This window comes from Lepisosteus platostomus, chromosome 12 (assembly GCF_059453375.1).
Source record: "Lepisosteus platostomus isolate fLepPlt1 chromosome 12, fLepPlt1.hap1, whole genome shotgun sequence".
NCBI lineage: Eukaryota > Metazoa > Chordata > Actinopteri > Semionotiformes > Lepisosteidae > Lepisosteus > Lepisosteus platostomus.
Window position 1 is genome coordinate 7143307 of NC_142622.1, and position 15410 is coordinate 7158716.

Here is a 15410-nt window from a genome sequence, read left to right on the forward strand (position 1 = left end):
AATTTTATAATACTAGTGATGGTTCTCTAATGATATTTTCTAACATCACATCTCTTTTCCAAGCTCTTAGGAATACATTAATTTTTGCAAGGCTTTTTATTCCCTATCTGTGAAGAGTATTAGGATTGGACAATAAGCAATAGATTCCAGCTGCACATTTAGACAGTCTAAACTGCAGTAAAATGAGACTGGATTTGCTTAGACAGGCATTTTCAATTTTCCTATTGTTTACATTCTGACAGATGCAGTGAACTATAGCACTGGAAAAAAGATAATCAGTTTAACAAGTTCTTTTAAATTGATTATGGGTGACAACTTAAGAACACTGACACATTTGAAACAAATATTTAAAATAAAAAACGCTTTTTTTTTCAGTTTGAGTTCATTGATTACAATGATCACATTTTATTTTAATCTCTGTATCCAATCCCCAAACTGGAAGCCACTGAGTTTGATGTGATTTTGTGTGCAAATATGAATGCTGTCACAAATCATTACGTTCTTTTGTGGTCACTGTGTTTTTAGGCCTTATTGCATTATCGGTTTGGCATTTCAATAATAAAAGCTCCTGAAAAACAACTCAAAAATAACTCAACAAAACACCCGTAGGCTTCAGAATCTAGCTGTTGCATTGGACCAGTCAGACCTTCCTTCCTGTCTGTGCCCTGAGCTAAGAAATTGTCAACAAATTCTGAATAATTACAAGGTGCAGAGGTAATATTGGACTTGATGCTCCATTAGAATGGAACAAAAATATTGAATATGTTTTCAACTACAATACTGCTCATGTTTGAAAAAATAATTAATGTAAATATGCAATACTTTTTTTTAAAACAAAGAATCCTCCTGATATTTGCAGCTACAACAGTATTTGCAGGTCTTTGTTTTCAACCAGTTGATTATTGTGTGCAAGTTTGATGTCTACTCTATCTGACATGTTTAAAATCACCAATATCTTGAACAAATTGATACACTACATCTATTTTCCATTCTGTCTGATATGATTAACCTCCGCCTCTCTCGCCGTCTCTTTGTCTCTCGCCTTATAAAAGAGGGGCTTAAAACATAGCAGGGTATTTGAGAGGCATATTGCCATTTGCAAAACCTCATTTGAATCTGATTGAAGGATCCTTTCTGTAATCGCTTTTCAGAAGGACTTTTTCTTCTGTATCTTTGGACGATATTTTGCAATATAGTGTTGTCCCTTCCATGGAGTTGTCCGCTTTGATATCAGGGTGCCATGACCCTTAGCAGCGGAGTTTGATTTCTAATGGGGGAATGACAATATGAAAAAGGAAAAGCAACAAAATAAAACATAAACTACCGAAAACAGTGGGTAGAAGACAACAGACAACAGGGGGTTTCTTTTGAGGTTGTTTATTATAATATATTTACTCTCTCCTCCTTTAAATACTTTTGTCTCCTAATACAGCACTCTCCTCCTTTTTTACTTCTTAAATAGGATTTTCCGAATAAATAGTGCTGAATAAATCATTATAATTCTGGAATAAAAACGGATATTTTCATATAAATGTATGAAAGAAAAACACACTGGAATAATATCTTTCAGGATATTTGTATTTGTATCTTGATATGTACTGTATATACTTTATATAGTATATACACACCTGAAGAAGGCTCCACGGCCGAAACGTTGTGTTTTTTTTCTTCTCTTTTCAGCATGGAACAAACCTATTACTTGTTCCATGCTGCCGCAGCTACCCACCTGAACTACTTTATATAGTGTATATAATGTATTTATTATACATATTCGCATTATTATAATTACAGAATTGAACATATATAGAATTTTAAAATCTTTTTTATTTAGGAAGGTGAGTTGCATAAGCCCAAAGTAGTCAGAGCTGCACGCTGGTGTTAACACCCATACTCTTTTGAGCAGTGCATGGAATCTTTAATGATCACATAGTCAAGATGTCAGTGTAATGTTCTGACTGCAGAATGGTACATCTATTATCACAATGTTCCTGGTCATCATAACGGGGCATTGGTATAGAAATTACGTTCCAGAAGGAAGAGCGCCACCTACTGGTCCACCAGTTTACAGCAGGACATTTCAGGGGTCAGGTTTTCCTTAGAGTCTCCCATGCCCTGACCAGGCTCAGCCGTGATTATCTTCTGAGATCTAACATGAAGAGGTTACAAGGTGGTAATGTGGCGAAGATGATGTTTTGACATCAATTTAGAATGCACAGGAGAGATGGTATTTTTGAGTACCGAACGTGTAGTTCACACCTCACTCTCGCTATTTTCTCCAAGTGAGTAATTTCACAAAGATTAATTGGAAGCATCATGAGAGACTTTTGCCTGCAGGAAACTCTGGGTTCCAATTAAAAGGGGCACCACGGGATTCTGCCAGAAACAGGAGGTTGGATTTTAATGGAGTATCATGAAAGGCAAAGAGATTCACTGAGGTACAGATTCTGTCACCTGCTTAGGAAAGGTTTTGTTCTTTCGGGTTGGAATTCAACCTCAGCAATTACTTTTTAAACTCAGACCTATTTTACTTTTTTATCCAGATACCAAGAATGGGATTAGGAAAGAATTCTGGAATTTTAAACCTTAAGACCATTTTAAATCTTAAGAGGTCCCAGATTTGCTTTCTATAGAGTAATTTAATCTAACCAAAGAATGTGTCTTGGAAACAGAATAGACAATACCACATACAACAGTACCTATGGCCACTTTGGACTTTATGCATTTTAAGGCAACATATGTATTTCACTATTGGTAATGGTTATTCCTGTATAGTTGCTCAAGAAGCCATCTAAATTTTAAGTATATAAAAACCATTTAATCCCACTTTAACATAGGTGTTGGAGTTTGTCTATATTTTGTCACATCTACTTTCATGATGATACACATTAATGATCTGTACCATATATTGTTACATATATAAATATTGATATTTAAATATAGTTTAAGATTTATATGACTAGACAGATTAAAATATGAACTTTATACAGTACTTATAAGCTTAACATCTCAATTCAACTGAAGGATTCACATATTTGCTTCCATCACAGCATCACCAGAATATTTGACAATATTATTATTGACACTTTTATTTTACTGCGTGAAAAAACATAGATCTGAAGAAATTGGGTAAATCATGTTCTATCACATTCTTCACAAAGGATCTGTCCAAAAACTGGTTAAGAAAAAAATATCCAATGTATTGAAAGTCTCCATTAAAAAGGAGCACAACGGCTTGTACAGAAGGGTGCCACTGCTAAACACACGATCATGTGCTGTCCAATGGAATACAATTGATTTGCTCTGTTAAGGCAATAGCTGTGGTGAATACAGTTTTTCTTTTTCTTCTTGAATAGGCGTCAGAGTGAGAATTGCTGACAAGTACAATAAGTCACTGGGAGAAATGTGGGCCTCTCAATCCTGAGGGATATCTGTGTGCAAACTGGAGATAAAGGTGCCATCATAGAGATGAACTGTTATCTGTGTTTTATTTACAGACAAGGGCCAGAGAAGCCGGAGAAGCCTGAGGTGCTGTCAATTCAGTGGTCAGGAAAACGATCCAATCGAAGACTTCAAAGGAATAACAGCTTATCTCCAAACAACCCCCTTTTCAACATTGTCAATTCAGGTATTATTAGCTCTGCCATTCAATTCTAAAGGGCAGTCAACCAAATGTGGCATTTTGTTTTCTGCTCAGCAAAATACAGTAAGTGTGCAATAAAATACAACCAGTGTTGTACATTAAAACACTCATATTCAGTGATAACCAAGGACAAAAAAGGGTTTATGTCCTATTGATGTTGTACATTGACACGAAAAAACTACTGTTGCCTTATCTTTCAGTTTCTGATTGATTTATAAATGGCATTAAATTAATGGACAGCAAACCATATGAAGAATGACTAGTACACTTTGAGAAAGGGAACAACTACCCTTGTGTGAATCAGAAATGTAAGTGCAGAAATCTGCAGATCTGAAATCAATGGAAACTAGATTTTCTTTCTGGTATTCTGGTGGGATTCAGCTTTCAGTTTCAAAACCCAAGTTACATTTTCTGACATTTATTATGACTGAGCTTTCTAGTCTCTAGATTTTCATTCCTTAACACATTTCTTTTATGGTGGGGTTACACTCTGCGATAATAAGTAACTGGTAACATAACAATTAATTAATGTAAACTATGTAAGGATGCAAACGGTGGGATTTGTGAGATTCCTCTAATGCAATTAAGGCCAGCAGCCATATCACCCTGCAACTCACAACTGGCAGCCCACTGAAGCTCAGCAGGTGTGAGCCTGGTCAGTACCTGGATGGGAGACCTCCTGGGAAAAACTAAGGTTGCTGCTGGAAGAGGTGTTAGTGGGGCCAGCATTGGGCGCTCACCCTGCGGTCCATGTGGGTCCTAATGCCCCAGTATAGTGATGAGGGTGCCGTCCTTCGGATGAGACATAAACCGAGGTCCTGACTCTCTGTGGTCATTAAAAATCCCAGGGCGTTTCTCGAAAAGAGTAGGAGTGTAACCCTGGCGTCCTGGCCAAATTTCCCGTTGGCCCTTACCAATCATGGCCTCCTAATAATCCCCCTCTATGAATTGTCTACATTACTCTGCTCTCCTCCCCACTGAAAGCTGATGTGTGTTAAGCGTTATGGCGCACTATGGCTGCCGTCGCATCATCCAGATGGATGCTGCACATTGGTGGTGGTGGAGGGGAGTCCCCATTACCTGTAAAGCACTTTGAGTGGAGTGTCCAGAAAAGTGCTATTTAAGTGTAAGAAATTATTATTAATGCAGTTATTCGTGATGTGCTGATTGAGATATTGTCTTTTTATTTTAACTTAGGCGCCTGTACTGTAAGCAGAAGCCACAAAGTGTTGTGGGTCAGGAACAAAAACATCACACGATATCAAACACATATTACCAGCCTTCCTGTAGTCTGTGCATGCCCTCTGATGTATCATTTCCCATAGGTCTGCAGGAAGAAGACAGCCAGTGGATGACCCAAATAAACAGACTGCAGAAGCTCATTGACAGGTTAGAAAAGAAGGTAACAGGATCTCTTGTAATATCTGAACATGGATGTTAAATACCCATTGGTAGTTTGGAATTTTGGAAAGTGGGGAGCTTCAAATGGTGCAACTGTAAGTGTAGTTGCTAATGAAAGGTGGCCATTCAGCCCATATAAACTGTTGGGTGGGTAGTAAGGGCTCTCTCAAATTCAAGGGACAAAGAAAGCCATTGGTCACCACTATGTTGTCAGTAAAATTGTTATTAAGACTGAGGTGTACACCCCACCCCATGGAATGATTACAATTCTAGAATAACTAAAGGGTCCAATGCTAAAAAAAGTCAGCTAGTCCTCATGCATTTTTAAAGCAATTCAAGGGGTTAACCCACACTAAAGCTTCATAGAGACGTATCTAAATATAATAGATTCCAGAGGGGAGCTGTCTCAGTATGTGTTACCATTAAATTTAATTCCACGCTGCAAAGGAGAAAGAAAGAACAATCACTGAATGGAGGCTTGGATTTTACACACTACTAACTACACTGGTGCTGAGAAGTGTCTTATTGTTCTGTTTTTGGTGATACAGTACCTCAAACAGTCTTTGGAAACCTCGCATCCATGATTGAGAAACACTACTGTAGGTAATTTAGAGATGTAATGATACTTGGTTTCTGAATGGCAGATTAGGTTCAGTTGCAAACCTGAAATGAGCTGTATTTGAATAAAACTTAATACTCTTTAGTTCATCACAGAACTGACGCATGTCCCTCACTTTTATTGTGAGAGTGCTGGTTTGGCTTCAGCTGAAGTGACTGTATTTGTGAGGTTTCTTTGCCCAAGCAAGTGAAAGTGTTTGTTTCTACAGGAACTAAAGCTTGAACCAGTGGAAGAAGAGGTTTCAGATGGAAGCACCAAATCTGTAAGTGATTCAATGTTATTTATAAAAGGAGCAAACTTTCAGAATACCATGACTGCCCTGTGTCAATGTAGCATCATCTTTCATTCTGAAATGTTCCTCTAGTATCTAAACTGGTGGTAAAGTTTTAGAAATCTAAGCGGTTTGTGAACCTAATGGCTTTCCACGTTGACAATGAAATTTCAGTTTAATAATCAATTTTAAACATGAACAAAGGTAAGAGCTGAGAAAAATATACTCCACATAACATATACTGTATAATAGTCAGGAGAATGTGCTCTTTAATAAGTTTGCTTAAAACAAAATGCATATCAGCATGATTTGTCAGTTCTAAAACCTTCATTTAAAAGTTTGTGCCAGAATACCTATTTTTATGGTGGGCCTCTGGGCCCGTTGTGAAAGTGCCCAGTACTACAAACATAGTCTAAAATGACATGTAAGATGTAAAACAGAACCTGAGAATAACAGCTAAACTATCTCTAGCAGTAGGTCTCATATATTAAAATGTGAAATGCTCACATTTATTTCACATCACTTTAATTTACTGCACCAAAATTAGAAAGCATTGCAACTTGGGTATTAGCCTTCCTGAAGTGCATCAGTATTAAGCTATCACTCAAAGTGTTACTGTAGCTTTATTGTGCATTGATGCGCTACAGAGGGGCAGTTGGACAGGACTTGTGTAAATGACCACTATCGCTTGAAAAAAGAATATGTGCAAAGTAGAACATGCATGTTTAACATGGAAAACAAATAAAATAATGATCACAGAGCTGCTGGCCTCCTGTTACATACAAAATCTACTGCACAAAACTGGTTATGAGTCTCTAGCAAAGCACACTCAATTATCAGCTACTGCATATTCATGCAAAATGATATGACATTCCATCTTTATTTGCTATAGAAACCAGCAGATATCTGTAGAGCAATGGTATATCTACAGTATGTTTTATATTCTCTTAGAACCCCCTTTCTAAACTGGATTTTTTTAGCTATAAAGAAGTGTAAAGAGCTTAAGTTGCTCAATGCGGTATATTGAGATTAAAGATCTTTGTGTCAGGCCGAGGTTAGGACTCACTAATTAAGGTGTGACATTCCAGGCCTTGATTCTCCAAGCAGAAGCGCCTCTCTGATTGGCTTTCTTTGACTGGTGGCTCAGAAGTCACAACCAATATTGAACACTTTATTGTCTAAAAACTGAATCATTCATTTATTCTTCTGAGCTGGCTGTGAGATGCAGTAGTTTTATCAGACAGGCGTCACAAGAGTCCTTGTTGGCTTCTGCAAATCGTGCTTTGCCTGCGGAGGACAGCAGGATGCTGAATGGCAATGCCAATAAAAAGCAAGTTGTGTCCAGGGGTGTACCAGCATTGTTAAGACAATGGATGAAAAGCTGAATTGGGAATTACTAAGCATTACACAAAAATCAAAGTCCTCTCAGTTTCTTTTTGTTTTTTCTTGTTTGAAAAGATAGAAAAAATCAAAGAGAAATTTCAGACATTTGTGTTCCAGTGCGAAACCTCATCTTTATTTTTCTCAGAACTTAACAGCAGGGCATCTATCTGTACCAAAGCACTGAAGCAGCAAGACTGGATAGAGAGGTGTAATAACCTTCTCTGAAACCATCTGCCCAGCAGCTGGAGTCCACCTTCTTTATGCTCTGTTGACTAATATCTTATGTCAGCCTACAGCCATCGTTGTTTTGCCACTACTGCATTATTGAAGAAAATGCTACAAAATACTACACGTTTGAAACTACCGCAAAATGCTGTTAGATGTTTTCCTGTTTTTTTTTTAATTTGTGGTGGATGTTTTTATTTGTGCTGATGCGTTTCCAAGCGTTGCTGGGATCACACATTACTTCACTTCACAAGGTTATCTTCACTTGTGGCTGTGACTGGTGGCCTGACACCCTCCAAAAAAGTAGAGGAAGAATCCAGCACGTTGGTCGAATAAACCACAAAGTCTGTGCGGATGTTTAAGTAAAGAAAGCTTGTGTCCATATGCATATGCTTTTTGTCCATTTTCAGGTCATGTTTGACATGAAAATGGCAGAAATCAAGAGACCTGTTACCAGAGATGCTCCTGAAGACCACTCTCAGGTTCTGTAGGGAGAGTTTATAGGATGTGGCAGCAGTGAAGAGCCTCTGGAGAGGTCGTTCTGGTCTGCAGGGAATGAGCCATCACTTTCTGTTCCCTTCTGGGGCTCCTTTCAAACTGGCTGGCAGAAGTGAGATTAAAATATACTGCAGCAGCTGTGAAAGATACCTCAGTGAGAAATGTTTTGGATAAACACACTACTTAATGTGTAGACTGTATTCGTAACCCCCAACTAATTGATGATAATGCACCCTTAAAAGTGTACTTTGCCATTTTAAGATATTATTACTTTCTTTTTCTCTAGTTTTGTACGGCCTTGCATAGTACTTGTAGCTAGACAAAAAGGAGACTTTCTTATTGTCCTTCTCATGCTTTTAGATTAAGAAAATGGTTTTAGATAGATACTTTATTGATCCCGTGAGATAAATTCCAGATTAATTTTATTCTAATTGGAAAGTGTCCTCATCATGTGGAACAGATCTGCACAATGGTAATGCTCTTAATGGGGGTCACATTGTGGTGACAAAAGATCATGAAGAGATTATTTAGGTACACAAGAAAAAAGGTTACAAAAGAGGAGAGAAGAGCTCCAAACGTTTATATGTCTCCCTTTTTTTGTTAAATTAAAAATTTAACAGACAATCTGTTAATAAAAAGGTGCCAAGTTTTGGTGCCGGATTCAGCACAGATGCAGAATAAATTAGCTTTATTTCCTGAGCACTTAACATACAGTTGTTCAGGGGTTATATTATATCACTCTACCATATTCACTTTTACACTGGTAATATTTGATTTATCAGAATTTGGTTGGACAAAGGAGTCATCTTAAAAGATCTTTATAATATGATATTCACACATTATTACACTATACATTTCAAATTTGTTCTCCCCCACTTATCTGTTCAGTGATAATATACCAATACCCCTAGGAAGGTCTATTACTTATAAACATCCCTGTCAGCATAGTCACATTTCTACACATTAGGTTTGTTGATTACTTGATTCTTCAGCTACGTTTTGCTGTAGAGGCTTGCTGCGCATCCCCAATATTTAAGCTGAAAACTGGTCAGTTACTTAAATCCACTTCTGGATCTTCCCAGGGTCTGATTCATAATGAACATGTTGTTAGCCATTCAATTAGCTTCAGTTTTGCAAAGGAAATAGCAAAACAGTGTCACACATGGAGATCCAGGTGGCCCCCACACTGTTGTGAAAATGTGGGTGTAATGAGACGGCCTCTCTGAATCGATCAGGCACAGACAAAGGCCACATCTGGCAATGGTACAGTAGTTTCCATCTCCACACTTTGAAAAGGAAAGAAAGCAAGATTATTGTGAAATTAACAAGTGTCGGAGAAGAGGAGAAACTGTATGCAATTTGCTTTAATCTTTTGAGACTTATGTTACTAACAACCACAGTTACTATATAATCTAGAATAAGAAATGCAAATTCTAGTTTTTGCCTGATTTGTTTTCCTGTGTATTCTCTTTATTTAAATAAAAGCTACAATGCCTTCAAAGTGTTGTAGCAGAGCACCAGATAACACTGCATAGCTGCCGTTTAACCCGGTATTACTGCAGATGTTAAGAATAGACCATTATTGAAAGAATGGTGCTGTTCAGTTCTATTTTAAACAATGATAGTGATATAAATAATAATAATTATGAATAGAAATAACTCAAATTCTTTTATCTTGGCTACCGATAACCAAATGAGTACAATGGGCTGAATGGTCTCTTCTCATTTATAACACTTTCTTATATTCTTAGCACCTTTTTCGTAAGCTGATTTGCACTCAGCTAACAATGTAATAGTGTTATAGTTAAACATATGGATAGGTATTTGACTTATAAAGGCAAATATGACCTGTGATCAAAAGCTCCGCAGTGTTTAACACATTCAGGTAGAAAATGAGTGCGAGTGTACTAACCTTCCAGATAAAAAGAAGCTTCCCTTTCTAAAGAAAGGGAAGATCAGAATTAACAGAACAACTAAAGTGAAAATAATACTTCATGATTAAATATTGCAGCCATGGAACAGGGGTTAGTGTTCTGCTCAGTTCTGTAAATTGATACAGTAGATGTAGATTCACATCCCAGGTGGAAAACTGTTCTTTTTAATCTTGAACAAGGTACTTCAGCTAGATTGCTCCTGTAAATGCAAGATGCTCTCGACAAAAGCATCAGCCAGATAAATTAGTGATGATAATTAACAATGATGATGTTTAGCCCTTTTCAAATTTCACATTTCTATCTCTAATACCGAACCTATTACTGGGTAGACACGTTAGTGCCTGGACTTTCCCATCAACTGTCTTAGAACATCTCTAACAAGCAGTACCAGAGGTACTATGGAAACCAATTCATGATTGAGGCAAATATGAAGCCTCTGTTGCTGACTTGCAAGCCTATTTTGAGTCCATATGAAGTTAAGCAAATGTGAGTACCAATGTGAGAGGGAAAATGATAAATAAAGCCATTATCTTTATTTGTAAAATTTCCTAAGCAATATGCAGTAGAATACAGAACAGTTTCTCAATCTCAAATAGCAATCCAGTTTTTTTCCATTCTGCTCCCCGTCCCCGTATGTGATGGAACTATAATCTCAAATCCAGCCAACTGTTCGGTGATCTGTCAATGCTGTATTTCCACACAAGCCAGAATCATTTTGCAGTGCAAAGAACCTTCTTTTCCGCCGGCGAGCTGACGCTCACTCACCGACCTCTTCCGGAAGCGCTGGTGTGGAACAGATACTACATGTAGATGTTATTTGTTGAACAGGAGGTTATTGTGCTGCCGCTGGTGGGAAACCTTAACTGCCCCCAATCTGATTTCCGACACACAGCACATCCTGATCGTGCAGCGCCAGTTGTCAGTGCTGGAGGAAGAGCTTGAAGAGTTCCGCCTGGCCCTGAGACAGTACATCGAGTCCGCAAGCTCGCAGACCGGCTGCCTGCAGTAAGTTGATACTCGCACGCTGTGTGATTCATGTCTTAATTCACCCCTGCAATTTCCAAAGACACCCCAAAAGTGGAATTCCTAAACTACAGTCAGGCAAAAATTGCTCTGTCACAAAGTTTTCTTTTATGGATCTTACACCGGATTTCTTGTCTTACTGAAACTGCTGTATTCATGTTTCTTTGTTTTAGAATTAAACCAGAAATTTGTTGTGAGGCATCATCATTTCACCTTAAACGGGTGCGATGTTGTAAATTCATTAGTCTAAAGTCATGGACAGAACATTTCTAAAGGCATAATCATAGTTACCAAGCCTTAGTCCAGCTTTCACTTTTACACTGTAAGTCAGACATAACTGTGAGCACAAATTTAGAGTGGCGTGTAGCAATAACTGACCTTGTTCATGAATCAAAGGCTTGAAGCAGCCCCAAATCAAATTAAAAAACAACTGTACCCATGTATTTCTATTTAGCTCTGTCTTCTCTATATTAGTTTAGATTATTGGAAATTACCACCTGGTAGCAGAGCTCTCAACAGTTGTACCTGGTGAAAAAATATATTCTTTATTATATTAGGATTGTGTTTTATAGATGATTTTGTCATTTTTTTTTGCTTTTGTGTGGGTATTTTATGAACATGACAAAGTGACGGTTTAGATTGTAAGAAGCATACAGAACGTCATGAAATCTCAGATAAGTTGACTCTACATGGAATATCAAGAAATTCCTTCTAAAGTGAATAAGATCCAAAAATATTAGAGATGTTTTTGTCAAGAGAAAATTAAAGGTTTAAATCATTAACTTCAGCTAAGATTCATTGAAGCTTGGTGTTGAATAAACTTTACGTTTTATTGTGGAGAACATTTTGATGCCTGTGTTGCCACCTGCTGTCTACCTATGACTACAGAAACAAACTGACATTTCTGGTGATAACTCATCTTTACGGACAGCAAACCTTTCATCTCGTTCCAAGAAAATGGAATTTATTTTTGTGTTATTAAATGTTAACTGAAAAACCTTTTTTCTGAGGAAATTACTTGGAGGCATACATTAAACTCATTAACGTTATGCTGCCTTTTTTAATAACAGATTGCTTTTATATTTGCAGCATTGCAGTACAAAAGCTTTCCAGTGAATCCCGTTTCATATTGTATGAGTTCTGGGAGCACAGCAATGTCTGGAAAAAGTAAGTGGGTTTGCTGGCTGGGGTTTATACTCAAGTGTATACTGAGTTTTCTGTATTCACTCATTAACTGGGATGCTCAGAGGCTCAATTTGTAAAAACAGGCCAGTTAGTCAGTGTATATTGTGAGATCTTGTTCGCAGAAAAAAAAAGTAATTTTCTCTTATCAATTTATATCTCACTCAGGGATTCCTCTCCTCATGTAGTTTTAATTACACCTCATTAAGTGTGTGCTATATAAGAAAATACAAGCAAATAAATACAGCACCATTCCTTCCTCATCTTCCTGCTGCCATTCCCTCACAATACACTGATGGCCAGTCTCTCAGTTCTATACAGTGTACTCTAAATGTCATCTTGTTGAACTCAGAAAGGAATTGCAACAATGACTTAATGGATACATAGATGCATTTGCATGTCTGCCTGAAGACCTTACTGTTCACCTTAGTGTGTTTACATGTTAATTTAGCAATTACGTTTGAATTGTTATTACAATCAAGCAGGCTGATGCCAAGAAAATAGAATTCATGCAAACACTGGTACCTGCTATTGGCATATTTGATAGTTGTATTCCATTCATCCATCCTTTTTCTAACTGTTTTATCCAACACACAGTTGTAGGGGAGACTATCGCAGCAAGCAAGAGGTACAAAGGCAGGGTACACCCTGGATGGGATGCCAGTCCATCGTAGGGCACACACAGACACAAACACACCCTTACATGAGGGCAGTTCTTCCCAGCAGCCAATTAACCCATCTGTATGGATTGTGGGAGGAAACCAAAGCACCCGGCAAAAACTCACATGATCATGGGGAGAACAAACTAGACGCAGAATTCACCCCAGGAATTGAACCAAGGGCCCCAGTAATGCGAAGCAGCAATGTTATCCTCTGAACCACTGTACCGTCTTAATTATATTATATTTGTACTCTAAATATACTTCCCTTAATTAAGTACTTTTCTAAAGATGAATATGATCACTTTTAAATTCTATTTCTATTCCACTATCCTACTTTTGAATGTTTCTTAATGCAAAAAAAAATAGCATATACTGTACTATAAAATTCATGTTTTGTAAAGTAATAAGATCGCACTTTTAATAAGTACAGTACTTTAAATGTTTTCGAAGTCCCTTTTATTCTAAGTTCAATTAAAAGACAGTGACAGCTGAGATTTTCTCACTTTTTCTTGTGTTTACATTGCAGTCACCTTCAGACAAACTACAGCAAAACGTTCCAACGGAGTAATGTGGATTTCTTAGAGACTCCTGAGCTGATGACAACAATGCTTGTCCCAGGTGTGTCAAAAACGTAATGAAACATGTAACCCAAATAAGAGAACTGTGGATTCTTCTGCAGGGGATACAAAAGTAGCAGAAAACAGGATCGCCCACTAGGTCTTACCAATCAAACAATTAATACTATTAAAGGTTTATGATCCTGAAAATATTTTATATCAGTAAATATTATTTTACATTTAAATTCAAGAGTCCCTGAGCATGGATATTTTATAAAGTGCCTGTTTTGCTTTCTTTGACAGTAAATAATACATTTCTATGCCTTTGACTTGAGCATTGTTGTATTGTGCTGTAGTCGCTACAAAGATATTTTTTCCTCCAAGTCAGCAAAAGTGATCTGTGGATGGGGACTTTTGAAACCATTATTTCCATCTTTGAAGACATCAGCAATCCAGCATAGTTTAGAACAGTTTTTGCAGGAATACAGTTGGTCACTTGAAGATATGACACTATTATTAGTTTCAATATCAAAAGAAATAGGAGTCATAAAACAACATTCTTACTTACAGTAAAGGTTTCTGTAATGCTACTACTGCCTCCAATAACAATAACATACAGTTCTCTTTCTCCTGAAAGTAAAAGCGTGTACTGTATTAACAGAAAAATCCTGAGTTTACATTCTAAAAAACATCAGCCTTTTTTTCTGTTTATAATTTTTACTGATTTTGAACAAAAATCAGGATTTACTTATTTGTTTGGATAAGCACTAAATGAGAAGTCAACACAAGAATGAACTTAAAAAAAACTTCTGCAGATGCCTATATACTGTACCTTGTGAAGTTACTGTATTTCAGTTCTGGGTGTGCTGGGCCATTCTGAATGGAGCAAGCAAATAACCCATTTCTGAGTTTGAACTCAATAGCCAACAGATGGTCATTTCTGTTGTAAGAATTTCTAGTTCACACTAGATCTAAAACAATTTTTATTTTTACACTATAGCACATAAACAGAAAATCGCACTGTGATTCAAACTCATTTTTGACTCGTTGTTTGCCTTCTCTAACCAGTATATACTGAATAGTCTTCCCTCTTTTCCAGCTTCATGGTGGGTTCTGAACAATAACTAAGAGCAAGCAAGTTCCAGTGTTAGGAGTCGTGCATTGAAGAATCATCAGACTGCAGTGACATTGTAGTGGTAGTTTCTGTCATTAATAACCAGACATTTGGAACTACACCTGTGCCAGTGTATACTGTAAATGAAATTATACCATTATCCCACTTTATGGTGTCAATTTGTAATGCACACTATTAGATGTTGTGTATTAAAATATAAGTAATGGGACTTCGGTGACCTTTCATGTACTACTCTTTGTCCTGAGTTAAATACCTGCACTTTACAATATTATGTTGAGTGTATTGTACGTATTTTGGAATAGTGTGAATACATCATACTGTATTTTCTCTGGGTGTTAAAAAAAATGAATTTGAACATATTACTTGGTAAATATTTGTGAAAAGTTATGTAGACCAATTTATCCAACATTATATTCTATTTATCAGAAATTCATCCATAATAAATGTACTATTTGTTGACTTTCATTTTATTTGTATCATTATTAAAATACTTTTAAAAATGTCAGTTTCTATCAAGAAAGATCAGACTACGTATAGAATCAAACACTAAAATAAAAGGAGTATGCATATTTAGATGCATATTTTAAAAACAATAATAAAAAGCCAGCGTGTGTCTTGATTCAGCAATCTTTCCTTTGACATTACTTCTGCTGTCTAACCAGCCCTGTTTAAATGGTTAAAACAAGGTTTCCCAACTCTGGATGTGCTGCCCCAATCTGAGCTCTTTATGTGCAGTTCCTCATACTGGAGGCCACCTTTAACTCCTGCATTCCATAAGTAATTTAAGATCTCCAACTATTGAATAGAAAAGGCACATCTGCAAGGGATCCAATCAAGTGACTTGTTAGCTCACAGAAGATGAAGTAAAATTAGCAGTTGT

At 37.0% G+C, this 15410-nt stretch overlaps 1 protein-coding gene across 3 annotated transcripts in view; it reads left to right on the forward strand.

The window, feature by feature from the left end:
• necab1 (N-terminal EF-hand calcium binding protein 1) overlaps positions 1-14993 on the forward strand; it is a 58751-nt gene extending 43758 nt beyond the window's left edge. For all 3 annotated transcript variants that reach the window (XM_088600658.1, XM_088600657.1, XM_088600656.1), the window contains 7 exons: positions 3495-3625; positions 4966-5042; positions 5869-5922; positions 10864-10976; positions 12084-12161; positions 13365-13456; positions 14495-14993. In XM_088600658.1, the coding sequence (XP_088456784.1) occupies positions 3495-3625; positions 4966-5042; positions 5869-5922; positions 10864-10976; positions 12084-12161; positions 13365-13456; positions 14495-14523 (574 nt within the window). In that variant the 3' untranslated portion in view covers positions 14524-14993. The remainder of the gene's footprint in view (positions 1-3494; positions 3626-4965; positions 5043-5868; positions 5923-10863; positions 10977-12083; positions 12162-13364; positions 13457-14494) is intronic.
• Positions 14994-15410: the final 417 nt, after the last annotated feature.